The sequence below is a fragment of the Grampus griseus genome (genome assembly GCF_964374135.1).
Source record: "Grampus griseus genome assembly, chromosome: 5".
NCBI classification, from domain to species: domain Eukaryota; kingdom Metazoa; phylum Chordata; class Mammalia; order Artiodactyla; family Delphinidae; genus Grampus; species Grampus griseus.
This window is the reverse complement of record NC_138998.1, coordinates 16,680,064-16,695,836: the sequence shown is the minus strand read 5'-3', so window position 1 is coordinate 16,695,836 and position 15,773 is coordinate 16,680,064. Positions and strand designations below refer to the sequence as shown.

Sequence of the window (15,773 nt, the reverse complement as noted above, 5' to 3'; positions counted from 1 at the left end):
ACAAAAATAAACAAATGGGACTTAATTAAACTTAAAAGCTTTTGCACAGCAAAGGAAACCATAAACAAGACAAAAAGACAACCCTGAGAATGGGAGAAAATATTTGCAAATGAAACAATAAACAAAGACTTAATCTCCAAAATACACAAACAGCTCATGGAGCTCAATATCAAAAAAATCCAGTTAAAAAATGGGCAGAAGACCTAAATAGACATTTCACCAAGGAAGACATACAGATGGCCAAGAGGCACGTGAAAAGATGCTCAACATCACTAATTATTAGAGAAATGCAAATCAAAACTACAAGGAGGTATCACCTCACACCAGTCAGAATGGCCGTCATCAAAAAAATGTACAAACAAGAAATGCTGGAAAGGGTGTGGTGAAAAGGGGACCCTCCTGTGCTGTTGGTGGGAATATAAATTGATAAAACCACTATGGAGAACAGTATGGAGGTTCCTTAAAAAACTACAAATACAACTACCATACGACCCAGCAATCCCACTACTGGGCATATACCCTGAGAAAACCATAATTCAAAAAGAGACATGTACCACAATGTTCACTGCAGCTCTATTTACAATAGCCAGGACATGGAACCAAACTCAATGTCTATCGACAGATGAATGGATAAAGAAGATGTGACAAATATATACAATGGAATATTACTCAGCCATAAAAAGAAACAAAACTGAGTTATTTGGAGTGAGGTGGATGGACCTAGAGTCTGTCATACAGAGTGAAGTAAGTCAGGAGGAGAAAAACAAATACCGTATGCTAACACATATATATGGAATAAAAAAAAAATGGTACTGATGAACCTAGTTGCAGGGCAAGAATAAAGAGACAGACATAGAAAGTGGACTTGAGGACATGGGGTGGGAGCGTGAAGCTGGGGCGAAGTGAGAGCAACATTAACATATATTCACTACCGAACCTAAAATAGTTGGCTGGTGGGAAGCAGCAGCATAGCACAGGGCGATCGGCTGGGTGCTTTGTGATGCCTAGAGGGGTGGGATAGGGAGGGTGGGAGGGAGGCTCAAGAGGGAGGGGACATGTGTATGCATGTGGCTCATTCGCCTTGTTGTGCAACAGAAACTAACACAGTATTGTGAAGCAGTTATACTCCAATAAGGATGTATTAAAAATAAATAAACAAACAAACATATAAAAGGGAAATGTTCATACCCATCTTTTCTGTCATATTATGAAACATCATTGTATGAAGTCATGTAAATGGCAAAAATTAATACTCAAACTTATTCTTCAAAGAGATTTAATCTGTATAGAAAACAGTTAAAAATCACTATTAATATGCCTGTAACAGGAGATATTAGAGAAAGTGTGTATGTGTACATATGTGTCCGACACCGTCAGAGTGATTGGAGGTCCTGAATACATTTCACTTTGTGAAGGCCTTAATGTTGTGACTTTCATAAAGTGCTTTGCAGTTTTAGGGTAGCATAAATTAAGTATAGATTGCACTAAAATTGAAAATGCTTTACTAGGAGATTCTGAAGAGTGAAATAATGAAGTGCATCTCTCCAGAACTTGATTGCTTTACAACATTCCCTCTTATTTTTGGATAGAAAAATTATAAATACATTTACACAGGTACCATTTTAAAACTGTCACAAGTATGGAAGCAAATGAGATTTTTTATCCTTTTTAACTATATAAACTCAGGAAGAAGCTGGCCCTTAGAGTATGGCATGTAAGAAACTTGGTTTTTATATAATTTGTATTATTTTGTATTAGTCTCAAAATGATTAGGTTTTCTTTAGAGCGAGTTACTTTTCTGTGTAGAGTCTGTGTGCTCTCTAACACTGCTGCTACTCTCGCTCTACCCCTTTGACCACTTCCGAAGTTGTACGGCTAAATAAGATAATCTCAACAGAAAGGTATGGTTTACCTGTGCCGCTGGTCGACGACAGCCTTGGATGGTAGCCTCCAGATTATTTTCGGTTTCGGCTCCCCAGTGGCTGAACAGTTCAGCAGTAGTTTGTCCCCCAGATTCACCTCCGTCCATTTCTGGGATGCAAATTCTATCCTGGGGATCGTCTCTCGTTCTTCCACTGTAAGAATTACCACCCTTCTCTCTGAGCCAGTGGAGCTGGTAGCAATGCATTCATAAGTGCCCCGGTCTGAAGAGGCTATGTTTCTTATAAACAGAGTTCCATTTGAAAATAAGAACTTGGAATTGACGAACTGTAATGGTTTCACTTCGCTGCCATCAGAGAGGACCCAGTGAACACCAGGCTGAGGAGTTCCTTTGGCAGTACAGGGCAGTTTCAAACTTTCACCCCAAGTCCCTGCAATAACTTGCCTCTTTTGTTCTAGAATAACAGGTGGCGCCGCAATAACTTGTATTTTAACCAGCAGTGCGTCCTGGCCCGCTGGGTTGCTGGCCACGCATTTGTAAAAGCCCCTGTCATAAACGCTGAGATTGTGGATGACCAGCGTCCCGTCAGATGTCACCAGGGCCTGCCTGTTCCCCTCGGATGATTCAGAGACCACTGTTTGGTTTGCAAGAATCCAGGAAATTGTAGGGCTGGGCCTGCCTTCAGCTCTGCACTTCAGTTCCACTGTGCTTCCGGAATGGACTGTGATCTCCTTAGTATGTCTCTCCAGGATCCTGGGGGGATAGGAAACCACGGACAAGGTGACATGAAGGCGGTCCGTGCCAAATGGATTGGATGCTGAGCACAGGTACTGTCCACGGTCCTGAAGGTCCACCCTCTGTATGGACAGGGTGCCATTGGGGAGCACCTGGAACCTGCTATTCTGTTTCCTTTTAGACAAATCAAGTCCTGATAAGAAGAAAGAAATTTATAGCCATAGGTCATCAAAGTTTAGGTAATAAACATAAATTGCTCACATGGAAGTCTCAAGAGGAACGCTATCTTTTTATTAGGCTACTGGGAAAAAAAATATTTAAAATTAAGACACCTAGTCTTCAGATTAGTAAAGTTATTTCTGGATTTTTTTTTTAAAATAAAACTAATTTTAATGTAAAAGCCAGATGCTTCAACACAGTGACCACTCACAATTTCTTTGGATCTGCTTTCAAAGCATTTCAAAAAAATGGTCTTAACATATGTTTTAAAACCTTCTAATGAGCAAAAAGCCATGCATATATCAAATAAGGATATTAATTGTTTCAGTCTTGGAGAAATCTGAGGTTGATGTTGATTATTTGGCTACATAACCCCAAAACATAACACAGTGTTTTCCTTGTTTTGTAACTAAAGAAGATGAAGCGTAAAGAAACAGTTTCAAATACCTGATGAGACTCTGGTCCAGTGGATAGTGGGCATGGGATTCCCAACAGCTTCACAAGGAAGAAAGGCATCTGAGTTAGCTGGAACAGTAAAACTTGCCGCTCTTCCTCCAACTATTCTGGGCCTTTCCAATATATTCCTAGATAAAGAATCAAAGGGAAGGAATTTGGAAGTTGTTATTTTTTGAATTGGTGTCTTATCGAAGCTACTTTTCTTTGCATTCTTCTGTATATCCCAATTTGAAGCATGAGTGGTGTCCTCTGGCAGATCTGGAGTGGGCAGTATGCTCACTACTGGCTTTTTGACCTTTTCAGCCATTTCTGGGTGTGACTTGTGCCAAAAATGGTTTTCTGACCAGGGAGAGGGAGTCAACTTAGAATTCTGTGATTTAGCTGTTATTAGTGCTGGCATAGAAGTAGAACGTAACAGATTGGAGTAGATAAAGTGGGTGATTCCAATTGTGAACTTGGCATTTGGGTGAGTTTGGGGAGATGTTACTGCTAATTGCTGTGGATGAGCATTGTGCTTTGAGGATTCATGTGACTTGACCATTGTACTTGTCATCGTCCTGAAAATGGGAGTTGCCATATTGTCAGCAACTGCATTTTGGTTACTCAAGGGAGGGGAGGTGGGAATTGGCATTGGAGTGGCACTGGCGCTCAGGAAGGGTGGCACAGTTGAGCGTCTAAGGATTTTATTCCTAGTGGTGGTACTCCGGTGTCGTTTGCTGGACAAGGTGGTTTCAGAAGCAGCTGTTCTCTTCAAAGTCTGACTACTCTTCTGGGGTGGTTCTTCAAGCACATCTGTCAGATGAAAGGTTCTTGGATGAAGACCAACTGTGCTTGAAATTTCTTTTATGTTTTCTAGAAGAGAATGAGTGAGAGCAGACACACTGGGTTTGGTTGAAGTTTCAGCTGCTGTTAGAACAGGAAGTGTCACAGTGGTGGGTGTAATGAAGCCAGAAATCTGGCTGGGAGAGTTATTTGGGTCATTCCTATTCTTTTGAGGCTCCTTTATTCTTTGTACTTTTCGTGCCCTGGGTCTGGCTATTTGGGCTTTGTTGATAATGATAGATGCAGGGGCAGTAGGAGTAGTTGTCAGCATGGCTGTTTGCAGTGATACGAAATCTGTACTTGATTCTTTGCTTGAGCTACTAGGAGATGTAGGGTAAACAGGTGGGAAGGGCAGCTCCTTCTCTGTTGGGAGACTTATACGACTGTGTGTTCTAGTGGTACTGTGGTGAGTTGTAGCTGATGTTACGGATGGCATTTGCATCACACTTGCTGAGAGTGTTGTGAAATGGAAGGGGGAAACTTTATCTGTGGGTAAAGCAGGAGATATTTTAGGAAGAACCAAGTCTGTGCTTTTTTGTGAACCAGATTTTTGCTGATTCTTTAGCTTTTCTTTTTGGATATGGTTATTTACAAAGATATGATGCCAGGGAACTTTCCTTCTTGAAAGTCTTGTAATGGCTATAGTAGTAGGCATAGGTGGCTTGATGGTGGGACCTGGAAGTGGCGATACGATCACTGAATCTCTTTTAGCTTCACTGGCTTTAGACATGCTTGGGTAACTAATATCTGTTGCATGAGTCATAACTGCACAAGTTGGAGTCGCTTGGGTACTTTCAGCACTGAAATATTTTATTGTCTGTGTTGTTTTCTCAACATCTACATTTGGTTTTTTCTCAAATAGTAATGATGGATTGTGGACTAGAGTTGTAGATTCTTCTGCTATGACTCTGGCAATTTTAGCTTCAGGGAGGGTGATGGGGGAAGTCCTTGGAAAAGGCAATGCTGCTGCAGCAGTGGTGAGTCTTTCTCTGGGAGAACAGGATGGGCACTCCACATTGTGCTCTGTGGCTAAAAATGCAGTGGTTCTTTCTACAGAAGAACCTCTGAGTGTTGGCCCCACAAAGTTGTATCCATGCTGTCGGAAAATTGGAGTTCGCCCCCTGCTCCAGATTTTCCTCCGTCTTCCAAAGTGCCTGGACAGTGGAGTGTTAATTGTACTATTTCTAGGAATGTGTAACTGAGAATGAGCACCAGTGTATGGGTCTGAAGGGAGCTCAGAGGTGTTAGGTTTTTGAGTAACGTGAGAATGGGAATGATGGCTCCAGGGTTCGCTGACTCCTATTACAGACATCTGATGACTCTTTGTGGCATTTACTGATCCTAAAAATACATCAGCTTTACTGTTAGCACTGCCCAGAATTTTGATACGGACATCTTTGATTGTAGTAGCCCCCACTGTTACTGGGGATGCACTTCGCAAATGCTCTCTTTTTCTCTCCATGTCATCAGTATCCTGAAATTGACTTGCTTCAGGTAGTAGAGGAAAGATAGTAGATAAATTTCGGTTGGTTGTGCCTTGCATTTTGCTTGATGTGGTTATGTTCATATTCTTTGACATGGCTTTAGTTTTAATAGTAGTAGATGGTTTGAAACCTCTTGGTTTTTCAGGCAGTAGTATCTGTGGACTCACAATTGGGGAGACTTGGGTGCCAGCAGTTATACTTGTCACAGGGCTATCAGATGATTTTCTGGAATCAGCAGTCACTGTCCTTGCCAGAACACTGGGAGCTTTAGTCACCAGGACCATAAATTCCTCATCTGGAGGGAGCATGCCTGATGAGTCTCCTTCCTCACCAGGTATTTCCAGGAGTTGGGTGACTGGTAGAGGTGGCTTTGTTATGGTATTTTCTCGCTTCTCAGGCACAATGTTCTTTTTAGCTTTCTCCAGTAGTGCTGCCCAGTGTTGTGGGTCAATTCTCCGGGCAGAGGGAGGGAACTGCCTCCTGTGCTCTCCGAAACGTCGGTTGGTTGCATCTCCACGCCGCTGGGCTATTAGCACCCCATGCTTAGGATTCTTACTTGTGATTGAGACTTGTTTTCCAGCCTCAGCCCTCACTGGAGCAGATGTGGGGAGCTGTGCAGCTGGTGGGTCCTTACGCTGAGCAATGGCATTGGGCTCATCAAACCCAGATCCATCTGTTTCTACATTATGCTCCACTGGCTGTTGCCCTTTTATTTTGACTGAAACTTTGTTAATTAACAAATCGATCCCTGATGGGTTGGCTGCTACACAACGATAATGACCCTGGTCTTTTTGAGTCGCCTGTAATATTCTTAATGTGCCATTGTTAAGAATTTGCTTATCTCTTGAGGACTGATAGAGCACAGTGTTTCCTGGAAGAACCCAGCTGACAGAGGCATCTGGGATACCCGTAGAATGGCATGGAAGGTCAAGTGTTTCACCAATGGAAACTATATGACGAGCTCCATTTTCCTGATAAGCTTCTATGTAGGGCTCTACCACCGTAATCCTATAGGTGAGAATATCTGCGTCATCGTAATTGGTGCTTATGCAGTGGTATATGCCTGTGTCAAAACTATCAGCCATCTGGAGTTCCAGTTTTCCACTTTTGTCTATCAGGATTCGTCCATCCTCACTAACGTAAGGGGCTCTCACTTTACTTCCATCAGCTAGAAGCCACTCCAGTTGTGGGGGAGGGTCTCCTTGGCTGGGGCAATCTAGGTCAATGGTCCCACCGACCAAAACAGTGCGTTCCCGCTTAGTATTGTTATCCCTGGAAATCATGGTCCATTTGTGTTTCTCTGGCTTCTTCTCTGCCCTTGGTAAAGTGACTTGGGCATCGCTGGAGTACTGGATCTGCAGTGTACTGAGTGTGGTGGCAGTTCTGTTTAGCTGCAAGGAAATTTGGTCTTGCATTAACCAAGAGGGATCTGCTCTGAGATCAGCCGCAATGTTGGTAAAGATGTCTTCAGGCTTCAGTACCACCTGTTTATATTTGTAGCAGAGTTGTGGTGTTTCAGTGAGCAAGTGGCTCCTTTCTAGGATCAGAGGAGAGTCACTGTACAAAGCCAGCACTTTCCACACTGGCTGAATGTGACTGTAATCTATATTACACACCAGAGATGTTGAAAATGATGCGTTTAGCATGATATAGTCATTTTCTGCAGTGAATGCAGTGGATGACGTTGTTGAGGGCTTTTGGATACTGCAGATCATGTTAGCTTCATTTCCAGACTGGTCTGTCATATTCAAAGTCAGGGAGCCGAAGGGTGCCATGAAATCTTGGGGAGAGATGGACACAGAAACACTATCTTCCAGAATAGTCAGGCTCTTCAATTTCAGGGAGGGGTCAATGGTTGGCTTGGCACACAGGAAAGCTGCAGCTGGGACCATAACTAAGGGCCTGCCTTTAGCGGTCCTGGGGTTCATGCAACGTGGACATTGCTGAGGACTGGAGGGACTTCTGTCTCTTTTGCATTTTATTATATCTAGAAAAAATGACAATTGAATTATTGCCAGTTGTGGCTTCTTTATGAATTAACATTTAAACATTTTGAATAAGTAGCTTTTGCTAGAATTTAAAACAACAATTTAGAAATTTTAGTGTCTCGTCCTTTTTTTTTTTTTTTGTCTTTGGATTGATTTCTGAAAACAAATTGTCTATATACCCTGCCACAATATCATATCTATAGGCACAAGGATTTTGTCTGTCTTGTTCACTGCTATATTTCCCATGCCTATAAAGTACCTGATATATATATTTGGTACTCCATAAATATTAGTTGAATAAATAGTTTCCTTATCTAGGGAAACAAAATGCTATGCTTATGTTTGTCGCTTTTTATTAACTTGTGTATTATTTAGTTCTGTTTCCCCATTTTAATGTTTTAAGACTCAGAGACCTTCACTGTCTTTTAAATGATAACCTGTTTGATAAATTACCATTTATAAGCCCTTGGATATCATTAAGAACCCAAGTTTCTGTCCATTACCAAAAAGAACAATGAGTGAATTACAAGGTACCTTGGTGTGGTCTAGCTTGGCCACAGTAGGAATGGAGACAGAAAGATGGTTGCAGGAGATAATGAAGTCGGTAGAACCAATCAATAAGAGGTGAGGATGTGGTTGAACAGAGAGGGTGATTAAGAAGAAGAGTGAAGGAAGACACAGTATGACTTTGGTAACTGAGGTAGACTCAATGGAGGAAGATCAAGTTTAATGGGGAAAGAGGAACATTGTGCCCAAGCAATGGAGCAGCCCATTAAAGGACTGACACTTTGGTGAAGTCAGAAGCCTGAAAAATCTTATAGCTCTTAGACCACCCTAAGCCTTTGCGAATCATAGAAATCTCTTCTTTCAGGTATTCAGATATCACGTACGTGGTCATTTAAAAATACAGCTCTGGTGAGCCTATTTAAAATGGCTGGTCACTGCAATACTTGATAAGAGGTATGGAGTTTTACCTCCTACAAAATACAGCCAGGGACTTCCATGCTGTTCCATATCATGCATTAGACACAGCATTTAAAAGAAGCATTGTACTTCTTAGAAGATATCACGTGACAGAGTGGCCAGACAGGGTCAAATCACCTTCCCATGTGTGCATGATTCCTCTCAAAGGCTTGAGAAAATCTCTTTGACCAATGACTCCAAACCCTTCAGTGTGTACTTCAATGTTACAGGCAATGCCACATATATCTGGCTACTCAGCATTCTTCAGCAAAATTTAAAGTCCCAACTTACACAGAGGAGGTAGCTGGCAAGCCTGCAAACCTCTTTGAGCACTCATAAGAGGCTCTTCTCAACCACCCACTTAACAACGGCTGTGACCTTTTACCTACTTCCCAGTACCCTGGGCTCAAACCCTGCTATAGCAAAAAAACATGGGAGACTTCTGGCTTAATTAAACCTCATCACAGAATTATGATCCCATCTTGGTTTGATTATTGCTCAGCCCTGGACATCAGGTATTTTACCTCAGTTGCAAATCTGATCATGTCATTTACATTCTCTCCACCACACTCAGTTCTATTCACACAGAAACACTTTCCATTCCTCAACTCTGCCATGCCCGATCAAGCTCAGGCATATGTTGTTCCTCCTACCTTCCAGTACACTTGCCGTCTGACAGGCCCTCTTCCATCACTGCCTAACTACTTACCTCCTTCATTACCCAGCCAGAAGAGTGCTACTTCTGGGTGGGCTCTCTTCTTTTTGTTCTCCTGGTACCTTCCACTTCTCCTATCATAGCCCTTATTGCCCACTAGTAGAAAGACTTGTCTAGTTGTCTGTCTTCCCACAAGACTGTAAGCCCATTACTTGTTGATCTGTGTGTCCCAACCCTGGCAAAGGGACGGTCAGGAAAGATTACAGGAAGTAAGGAAGGGCAGCCTAATTCTAAGACCACATTTCTTCCACATTTTAGCTTATAAATTGAGATGTGTCTTACAACTGAAGGTGCTTTACAGTAGCGGCTGACCAGCTGGCAGTCTTGATATAGCTACCACTGCTTGCACACACACAAATACTATTACAGCTGTTGATATTTACATATATTGTTTTCTCTTCAATTGAGTTACATGCACTGTTGGTATTACATATATTGTTTGCCACTTAAAATGTTTCTATTAAGATAACACTATGCTTTGCATTACAATAAGAAGTTATTATGCGTATAGAAAGGCCTGGAAACAGAAGCAGGACATAACTTTAATATTTGTGAAATAAGTGTTAGTCAGAGAAATGGCCACAAACCCATATTTCATAGAAAAGCAACACCTAGAGCTTTTTGGAACCTAAGAATGGAGGATACCCAAAAATAGATGAAGCTGTGTTACATTTAACTACTGAGATATGTGCAAAAGGACTGCCAAGTGAGGCAACTGAAGGTATGAGAAACTGTCGGTCTCTTAGAATAGATGGAAAAAAGGTCAAAGCAGAAGTTGATGTGACTGATTCATGAGTCTCACAGAATGATCATTAAGGCATCTCAGTCAAAGGAGAACACTTGATTGTTTAGACACGACCAAGAAATGTTAGCACTAATGGGTTTGGCTAATTATATATAATGAATGAATATATATAACATAATAATAGTGGGGGAATTTAACACCCCACTTTCATCAATGGACAGATCATTCAGACAGAAAATCAGTAAGGAAACACAGGCCTTAAATGACACATTAGACCAGATGGACTTAACTGATATTTACAGAGCATTCCATTGAAAAACGGCAGTATACACATTCCACTCAAGTGCACACGGAACATTCTCCAGGACTGATCACATGCTGGGCCACAAAGCAAGCCTTGGTACATTTAAGAAAATTGAAACAGTATCAAGTATCTTTTCCACCTACAACACTATGAGATTACAGATTGATGACAAGAAAAAACTGTAAAAAACACAAACAGCTGGAGGCTGAACAATATGCTACTAAACAACCAATGGATCACTGAAGAAATCAAAGAGGAAATCAGAAATACCTAGAGACAAATGAAAACAAAAGTACAATGATCCAAAATCTATAGGATGCAGAAAAAGCAGTTCTAAGAGGGACGTTTATAGCAATACAATCTTAGGAAACAAGAAAAATCCCAAATAAAAAACCTAACCTTACACCTAAAGCAACTAGAGAAAGAAGAACAAACAAAACCCAAAGTTAGTAGAAGGAAAGAAATCATAAAGAGCAGAGCAGAGAGGGCAGACAGCAGAAGCAAGAAGAACTACAATCCTGCAGCCTGTGGGAAAAAACCACATTCACAGAAAGACAGACAAGATGAAAAGGCAGAGGGCTATGTACCAGAGAACAAAATAAAACCCCAGAAAAACAACTAAATGAAGTGGAGATAGGCCACCTTCCAGAAAAAGAATTCAGAATGATAGTGAAGATGATCCAGGACCTTGGATAAAGAACAGAGGCAAAGATCGAGAAGATGCAAGAAATGTTTAACAAAGGTCTAGAAGAATTAAAGAACAAACAAACAGAGATGAACAATACAGTAACTGAAATGAAAAAAACACTAGAAGGAATCAATAGCAGAATAACTGAGGCAGAAGAACGGATAAGTGACCTGGAAGACAGAATGGTGAAAATCACTGCCACGAAACAGAATAAAGAAAAAAGAATGAAAAGAAATGAAGACAGCCTAAGAGACCCCGGGACAACATTAAACGCAACAACATTCACATTATAGGGGTCCCAGAAGGAGGAGAGAGAGAGAAAGGACCTGAGAAAATATTTGAAGAGATTATAGTCGAAAACTTCCCTAACATAGGAAAGGAAATAGCCACCCAAGTCCAGGAAGTGCAGAGAGTCCCATACAGGATAAACCCAAGGAGAAACAGGCCAAGAAACATAGTAATCAATTTGGCAAAAATTAAAGACAAAGAAAAATTATTGAAAGCAGCAAGGGAAAAATGACAAATAATATACAAGGGAACTCCCATAAGGTTAACAGCTGGTTTTTCAGCAGAAACTCTACAAGCTAGAAGGGAGTGGCATGATATACTTAAAGTGACGAAAGAGAAGTACCTACAGCCAAGATTACTCTACCCAGCAATGATCTCATTGAGATTCGATGGAGAAATCAAAAGCTTTACAGACAAGCAAAAGCTAAGGGAATTCAGCACCACCAAACCAGCTCTACAACAAATGCTAAAGGAACTTCTCTAAGTGGGAAACACAAGAGAAGAAAAGAACCTACAAAAACAAACCCAAAACAATTAAGAAAATGGTAATAGGAACATACATATCACTAATTACCTTAAAGGTGAATGGATTAAATGCTCCAACCAAAAGACACAGGCTTGCTGAATGGATACAAAAACAAGACCCATATATATGCTGTCTACAAGAGACCCACTTCATACCTAGGGACACATACAGACTGAAAGTGAGGGAATGGAAAAAGATATTCCATGAAAATGGAAATCAAAAGAAAGCTGGAGTAGCAATACTCATATCAGATAACATAGACTTTAAAATAAAGAATGTTACAAGAGACAAGGAAGGACAGTACATAATGATCAAGGGATCAATCCAAGAAGAAGATATAACAATTATATATGCACCCAACACAGGAGCACCTCAATACATAAGGCAATTGCTAACAGCTCTAAAAGAGGAAATCAACAGTAAAACAATAATAGTGGGGGACTTTAACACCTCACTTACACCAATCAACAGATTATCCAAATAGAAAATTAATAAAGAAACACAGCTTTAAATGTCACAATAGATGAGACAGATTTAATTGATATTTATAAGACATTCCATCCAAAAACAGCAGATTACACTTTCCTCTCAAGTGCGCATGGAACATTCTCCAGGACAGATCATATCTTGGGTCACAAGTCTAGCCTCAGTTAATTTAAGAAAACTGAAATCATATCAAGCATCTTTTCTGACCACAACGCTATAAGATTAGAAATCAATTTCAGGGAAAAAAAAACATAAAAAACACAAACACATGGAACCTAACAATATGTTACTAAATAACCAAGAGATCACTGAAGAAATCAAAGAGGAAATCAAAAAATACCTAGAGACAAATGACAATGAAAACACAACTATCCAAAACCTATGGGATGCAGCAAAAGCAGTTCTAAGAGGGAAGTTTATAGCTATACAAGCCTACCTCAAGAAACAAGAAAAATCTCAAACAATCTAACCTTAAACCTAAAGGAACTAGAAAAAGAAGAACAAACACAAGCCATAGTTAGCAGAAGGAAAGAAATCATAAAAATCAGAGCAGAAATAAATGAAATGGAAACAAAGAATACAAAAGCAAAGATCAGTAAAACTAAAAGCTGGTTCTTTGAGAAGATAAACAAAATTGATAAACCATTAACCAGACTCATCAAGAGAGAGAGGACTGAAATCAATAAAATTAGAAATGAAAAAGGAAAAGTTACAACAGACACTGCAGAAATACAAAGCATCCTAAGAGACTACTACAAGCAACTCTATGTCAATAAAATGGACAACCTGGAAGAAATGGACAAATTCTTAGAAACATATTACCTTCCAAGACTGAACCAGGAAGAAATAGAAAATATGAACAGACCAAGCACAAGTAATGAAGTTGAAACTGTGATTAAAAATCTTCCAACAAACAAAAGGTCAGGACCAGATGGCTTCACAGGTGAATTCTATCAAACATTTAGAGAAGAGCTAACACCCATCCTTCTCAAACTCTTCCAAAAAATTGCAGAGGAAGGAACACTCCCAAATTCATTCTATGAGGCCACCATCACCCTAATACCAAAACCAGATAAAGATACTACAAAAAAAGTAAATTACAGACCAAAATCAATGATGAATATAGATGCAAAAATCCTTAACAAAATACTAGCAAACAGAATCCAACAACACATTAAAAGGATCATACACCATGATCAAGTGGGATTCATCCCAGGGATGCAAGGATTCTTCAATATATGCAAATCAATCGATGTGATACACCATATTAACAAACTGAAGAATAAAAACCGTATGATCATCTCAAAAGATGCAGAAAAATCTTTTGAAAAAATTCAACACCCATTTATGATAAAAAAAACTCTCCAGAAAGTGGGCATAGAGGGTCCTACCTCAACATAATAAAGGCCATATACGACAAACCCACAGCAAACATCATTCTCAATGGTGAAAAACTGAAAGCATTTCCTCTAAGATCAGGAACAAGACAAGGATGTCCACTCTCACAACTATTATTCAATGTAGTTTTGGAAGTCCTAGCCATGGCTGGACTATCACCTCACACCAGTTAGAATGGGCGTCATCAGAAAATCTACAAACAGCAAATGCTGGAGAGGGTGTGGAGAAAAGGGAACCCTCTTGCACTGTTGGTGGGAATGTAAACTGATACAGCCATTATGGAGAACAGTATGGAGATTCCTTAAAAAACTAAAAATATAATTACCATATGACCCAGCAATCCCACTACTGGGCATATACCCAGAGAAAACCATAATTCAAAAAGACACATGTACCCCAATGTTCATTCCAGCACTATTTACAATAGCCAGGTCATGGAAGCAACCTAAATGCCCATCGACAGATGAATGGATAAAGAAGATGTGGTACATATATACAATGGAATATTACTCAGCCATAAAAAGGAATGAAATTGGGTCATTTGTACAGACGTGGATGGACCTAGAGACTGTCATACAGAGTGAAGTAAGTCAGAAAGAGAAAAACAAATATCGTACATTAACACATATATGTGGAACCTAGAAAAATAGTACAGATGAACCAGTTTGCAGGGCAGAAATTGAGACAGAGATGTAGAGAACAAACGTATAGACACCAAGGGGGGAAAGGGGTGGGTGGTGGTGGTGTGATGAATTGGGAGATTGGGATTGACATGTATACACTGATGTGTATAAAATGGATGACTAATAAGAACCTGCTGTATAAAAAAAAATAAAATTCAAAAAAAAACCCAACACTAGTAAATTTTAAATAAAAAAGATCAGAGCAGAAATAAATGAAATAGAGATGAAGAAAATAGAAAAGATCAATGGAACAAATTCAGTTCTTTGAAAAGATAGACAAAATTGATAAACCTTTAGCCAGACTCATCAAGAAAAAAAGGGAGAGGACTCAAATTAATAAAATTAGAAATGAAAAGCGAGAAGTTACAATGGACACCACAGAAATGCAAAGGCTCCTAACAGACTACTATCAATACAAGCAACTATATGCCAATAAAATGGACAACATAGAAGAAATGGACAAATTCTTAGAAGGATACAATCTCCCAAGACTGACCAGGAAGAAATAGAAAATATGAACAGACCAATCACAAGTACTAAAATTGAAACTGTAATTTTAAAATTCCCAACAAACAGAAGTCCATGACCAGATGGCTTCACAGGCAAATTCTATCTAACATTTAGAGAAGAGTTAACACCTATCCTTTTCAAACTCTTCCAAAAAATCGCATAGGATCGGAACTCCCAAACTCATTCTATGAGGCCCCCATCACCCTGAATCATACAAGGATACCACAAAAAAAAAAAAGAAAGAAAATTACAGACCAGTATCATTGATGAGCATAGATGGAAAAATCCTCAACAAAATATTAGCAAACTGAATCCTACAATACATTAATAGGATCATACACCATGATCAACTGGGATATATCCCAGGGATGCAAGGATTTTTTTAAATATCTGCAAATCAATCAGTGTGATACATCACATTAACAAATTGAAGAATAAAAACCATATGATCATCTCAATAGATTCAGAAAAAGCTTTTGACAAAATTGAACACTGATTTATGGGGGAGAACTCTTTAGAAAGTGGGCATAGAGGGAACATACCTCAACATAATAAAGGCCATATATAACAGACCTACAGCCAACATCATACTCAATGGTGAAAAGCTGAAAGCATTTTCTCTAAGATCAGGAACAAGACAAGGATGTCCACTCTCGCCACTTTTATTCAACATAGTTTTGGAAGTCCTAGCCGCGGCAATCAGAGAAGAAAAATAAATAAAAGGAATTCAAATTGGAAAAGTTAAAACTGTCACTGTGTGCTGATGACTTGATACTATACATAGAAAATCCTAAAGGTGATACCAGAAAACACTAGAGCTCATCAATGAATTCAGTAAAGTTGCAGGATACAAAATTAATACTCAGAAACCTGTTGCACTT

The 15,773-nt window shown here is 39.7% G+C and overlaps 1 protein-coding gene across 1 annotated transcript in view; it reads right to left on the bottom strand.

The window, feature by feature from the left end:
* Nucleotides 1–15,773, bottom strand: part of IGSF10 (immunoglobulin superfamily member 10) — a gene marked incomplete at its 3' end in the record, with an annotated part of 40,118 nt that overhangs the window by 10,311 nt on the left and 14,034 nt on the right. Inside the window, exons 5-6 of the mRNA XM_082655139.1 lie at nucleotides 3,284–7,585; nucleotides 1,913–2,810 (exon numbers count right to left, since the gene is read on the bottom strand). Of these exons, the coding sequence (XP_082511265.1) occupies nucleotides 1,913–2,810; nucleotides 3,284–7,585 (5,200 nt within the window). The remainder of the gene's footprint in view (nucleotides 1–1,912; nucleotides 2,811–3,283; nucleotides 7,586–15,773) is intronic.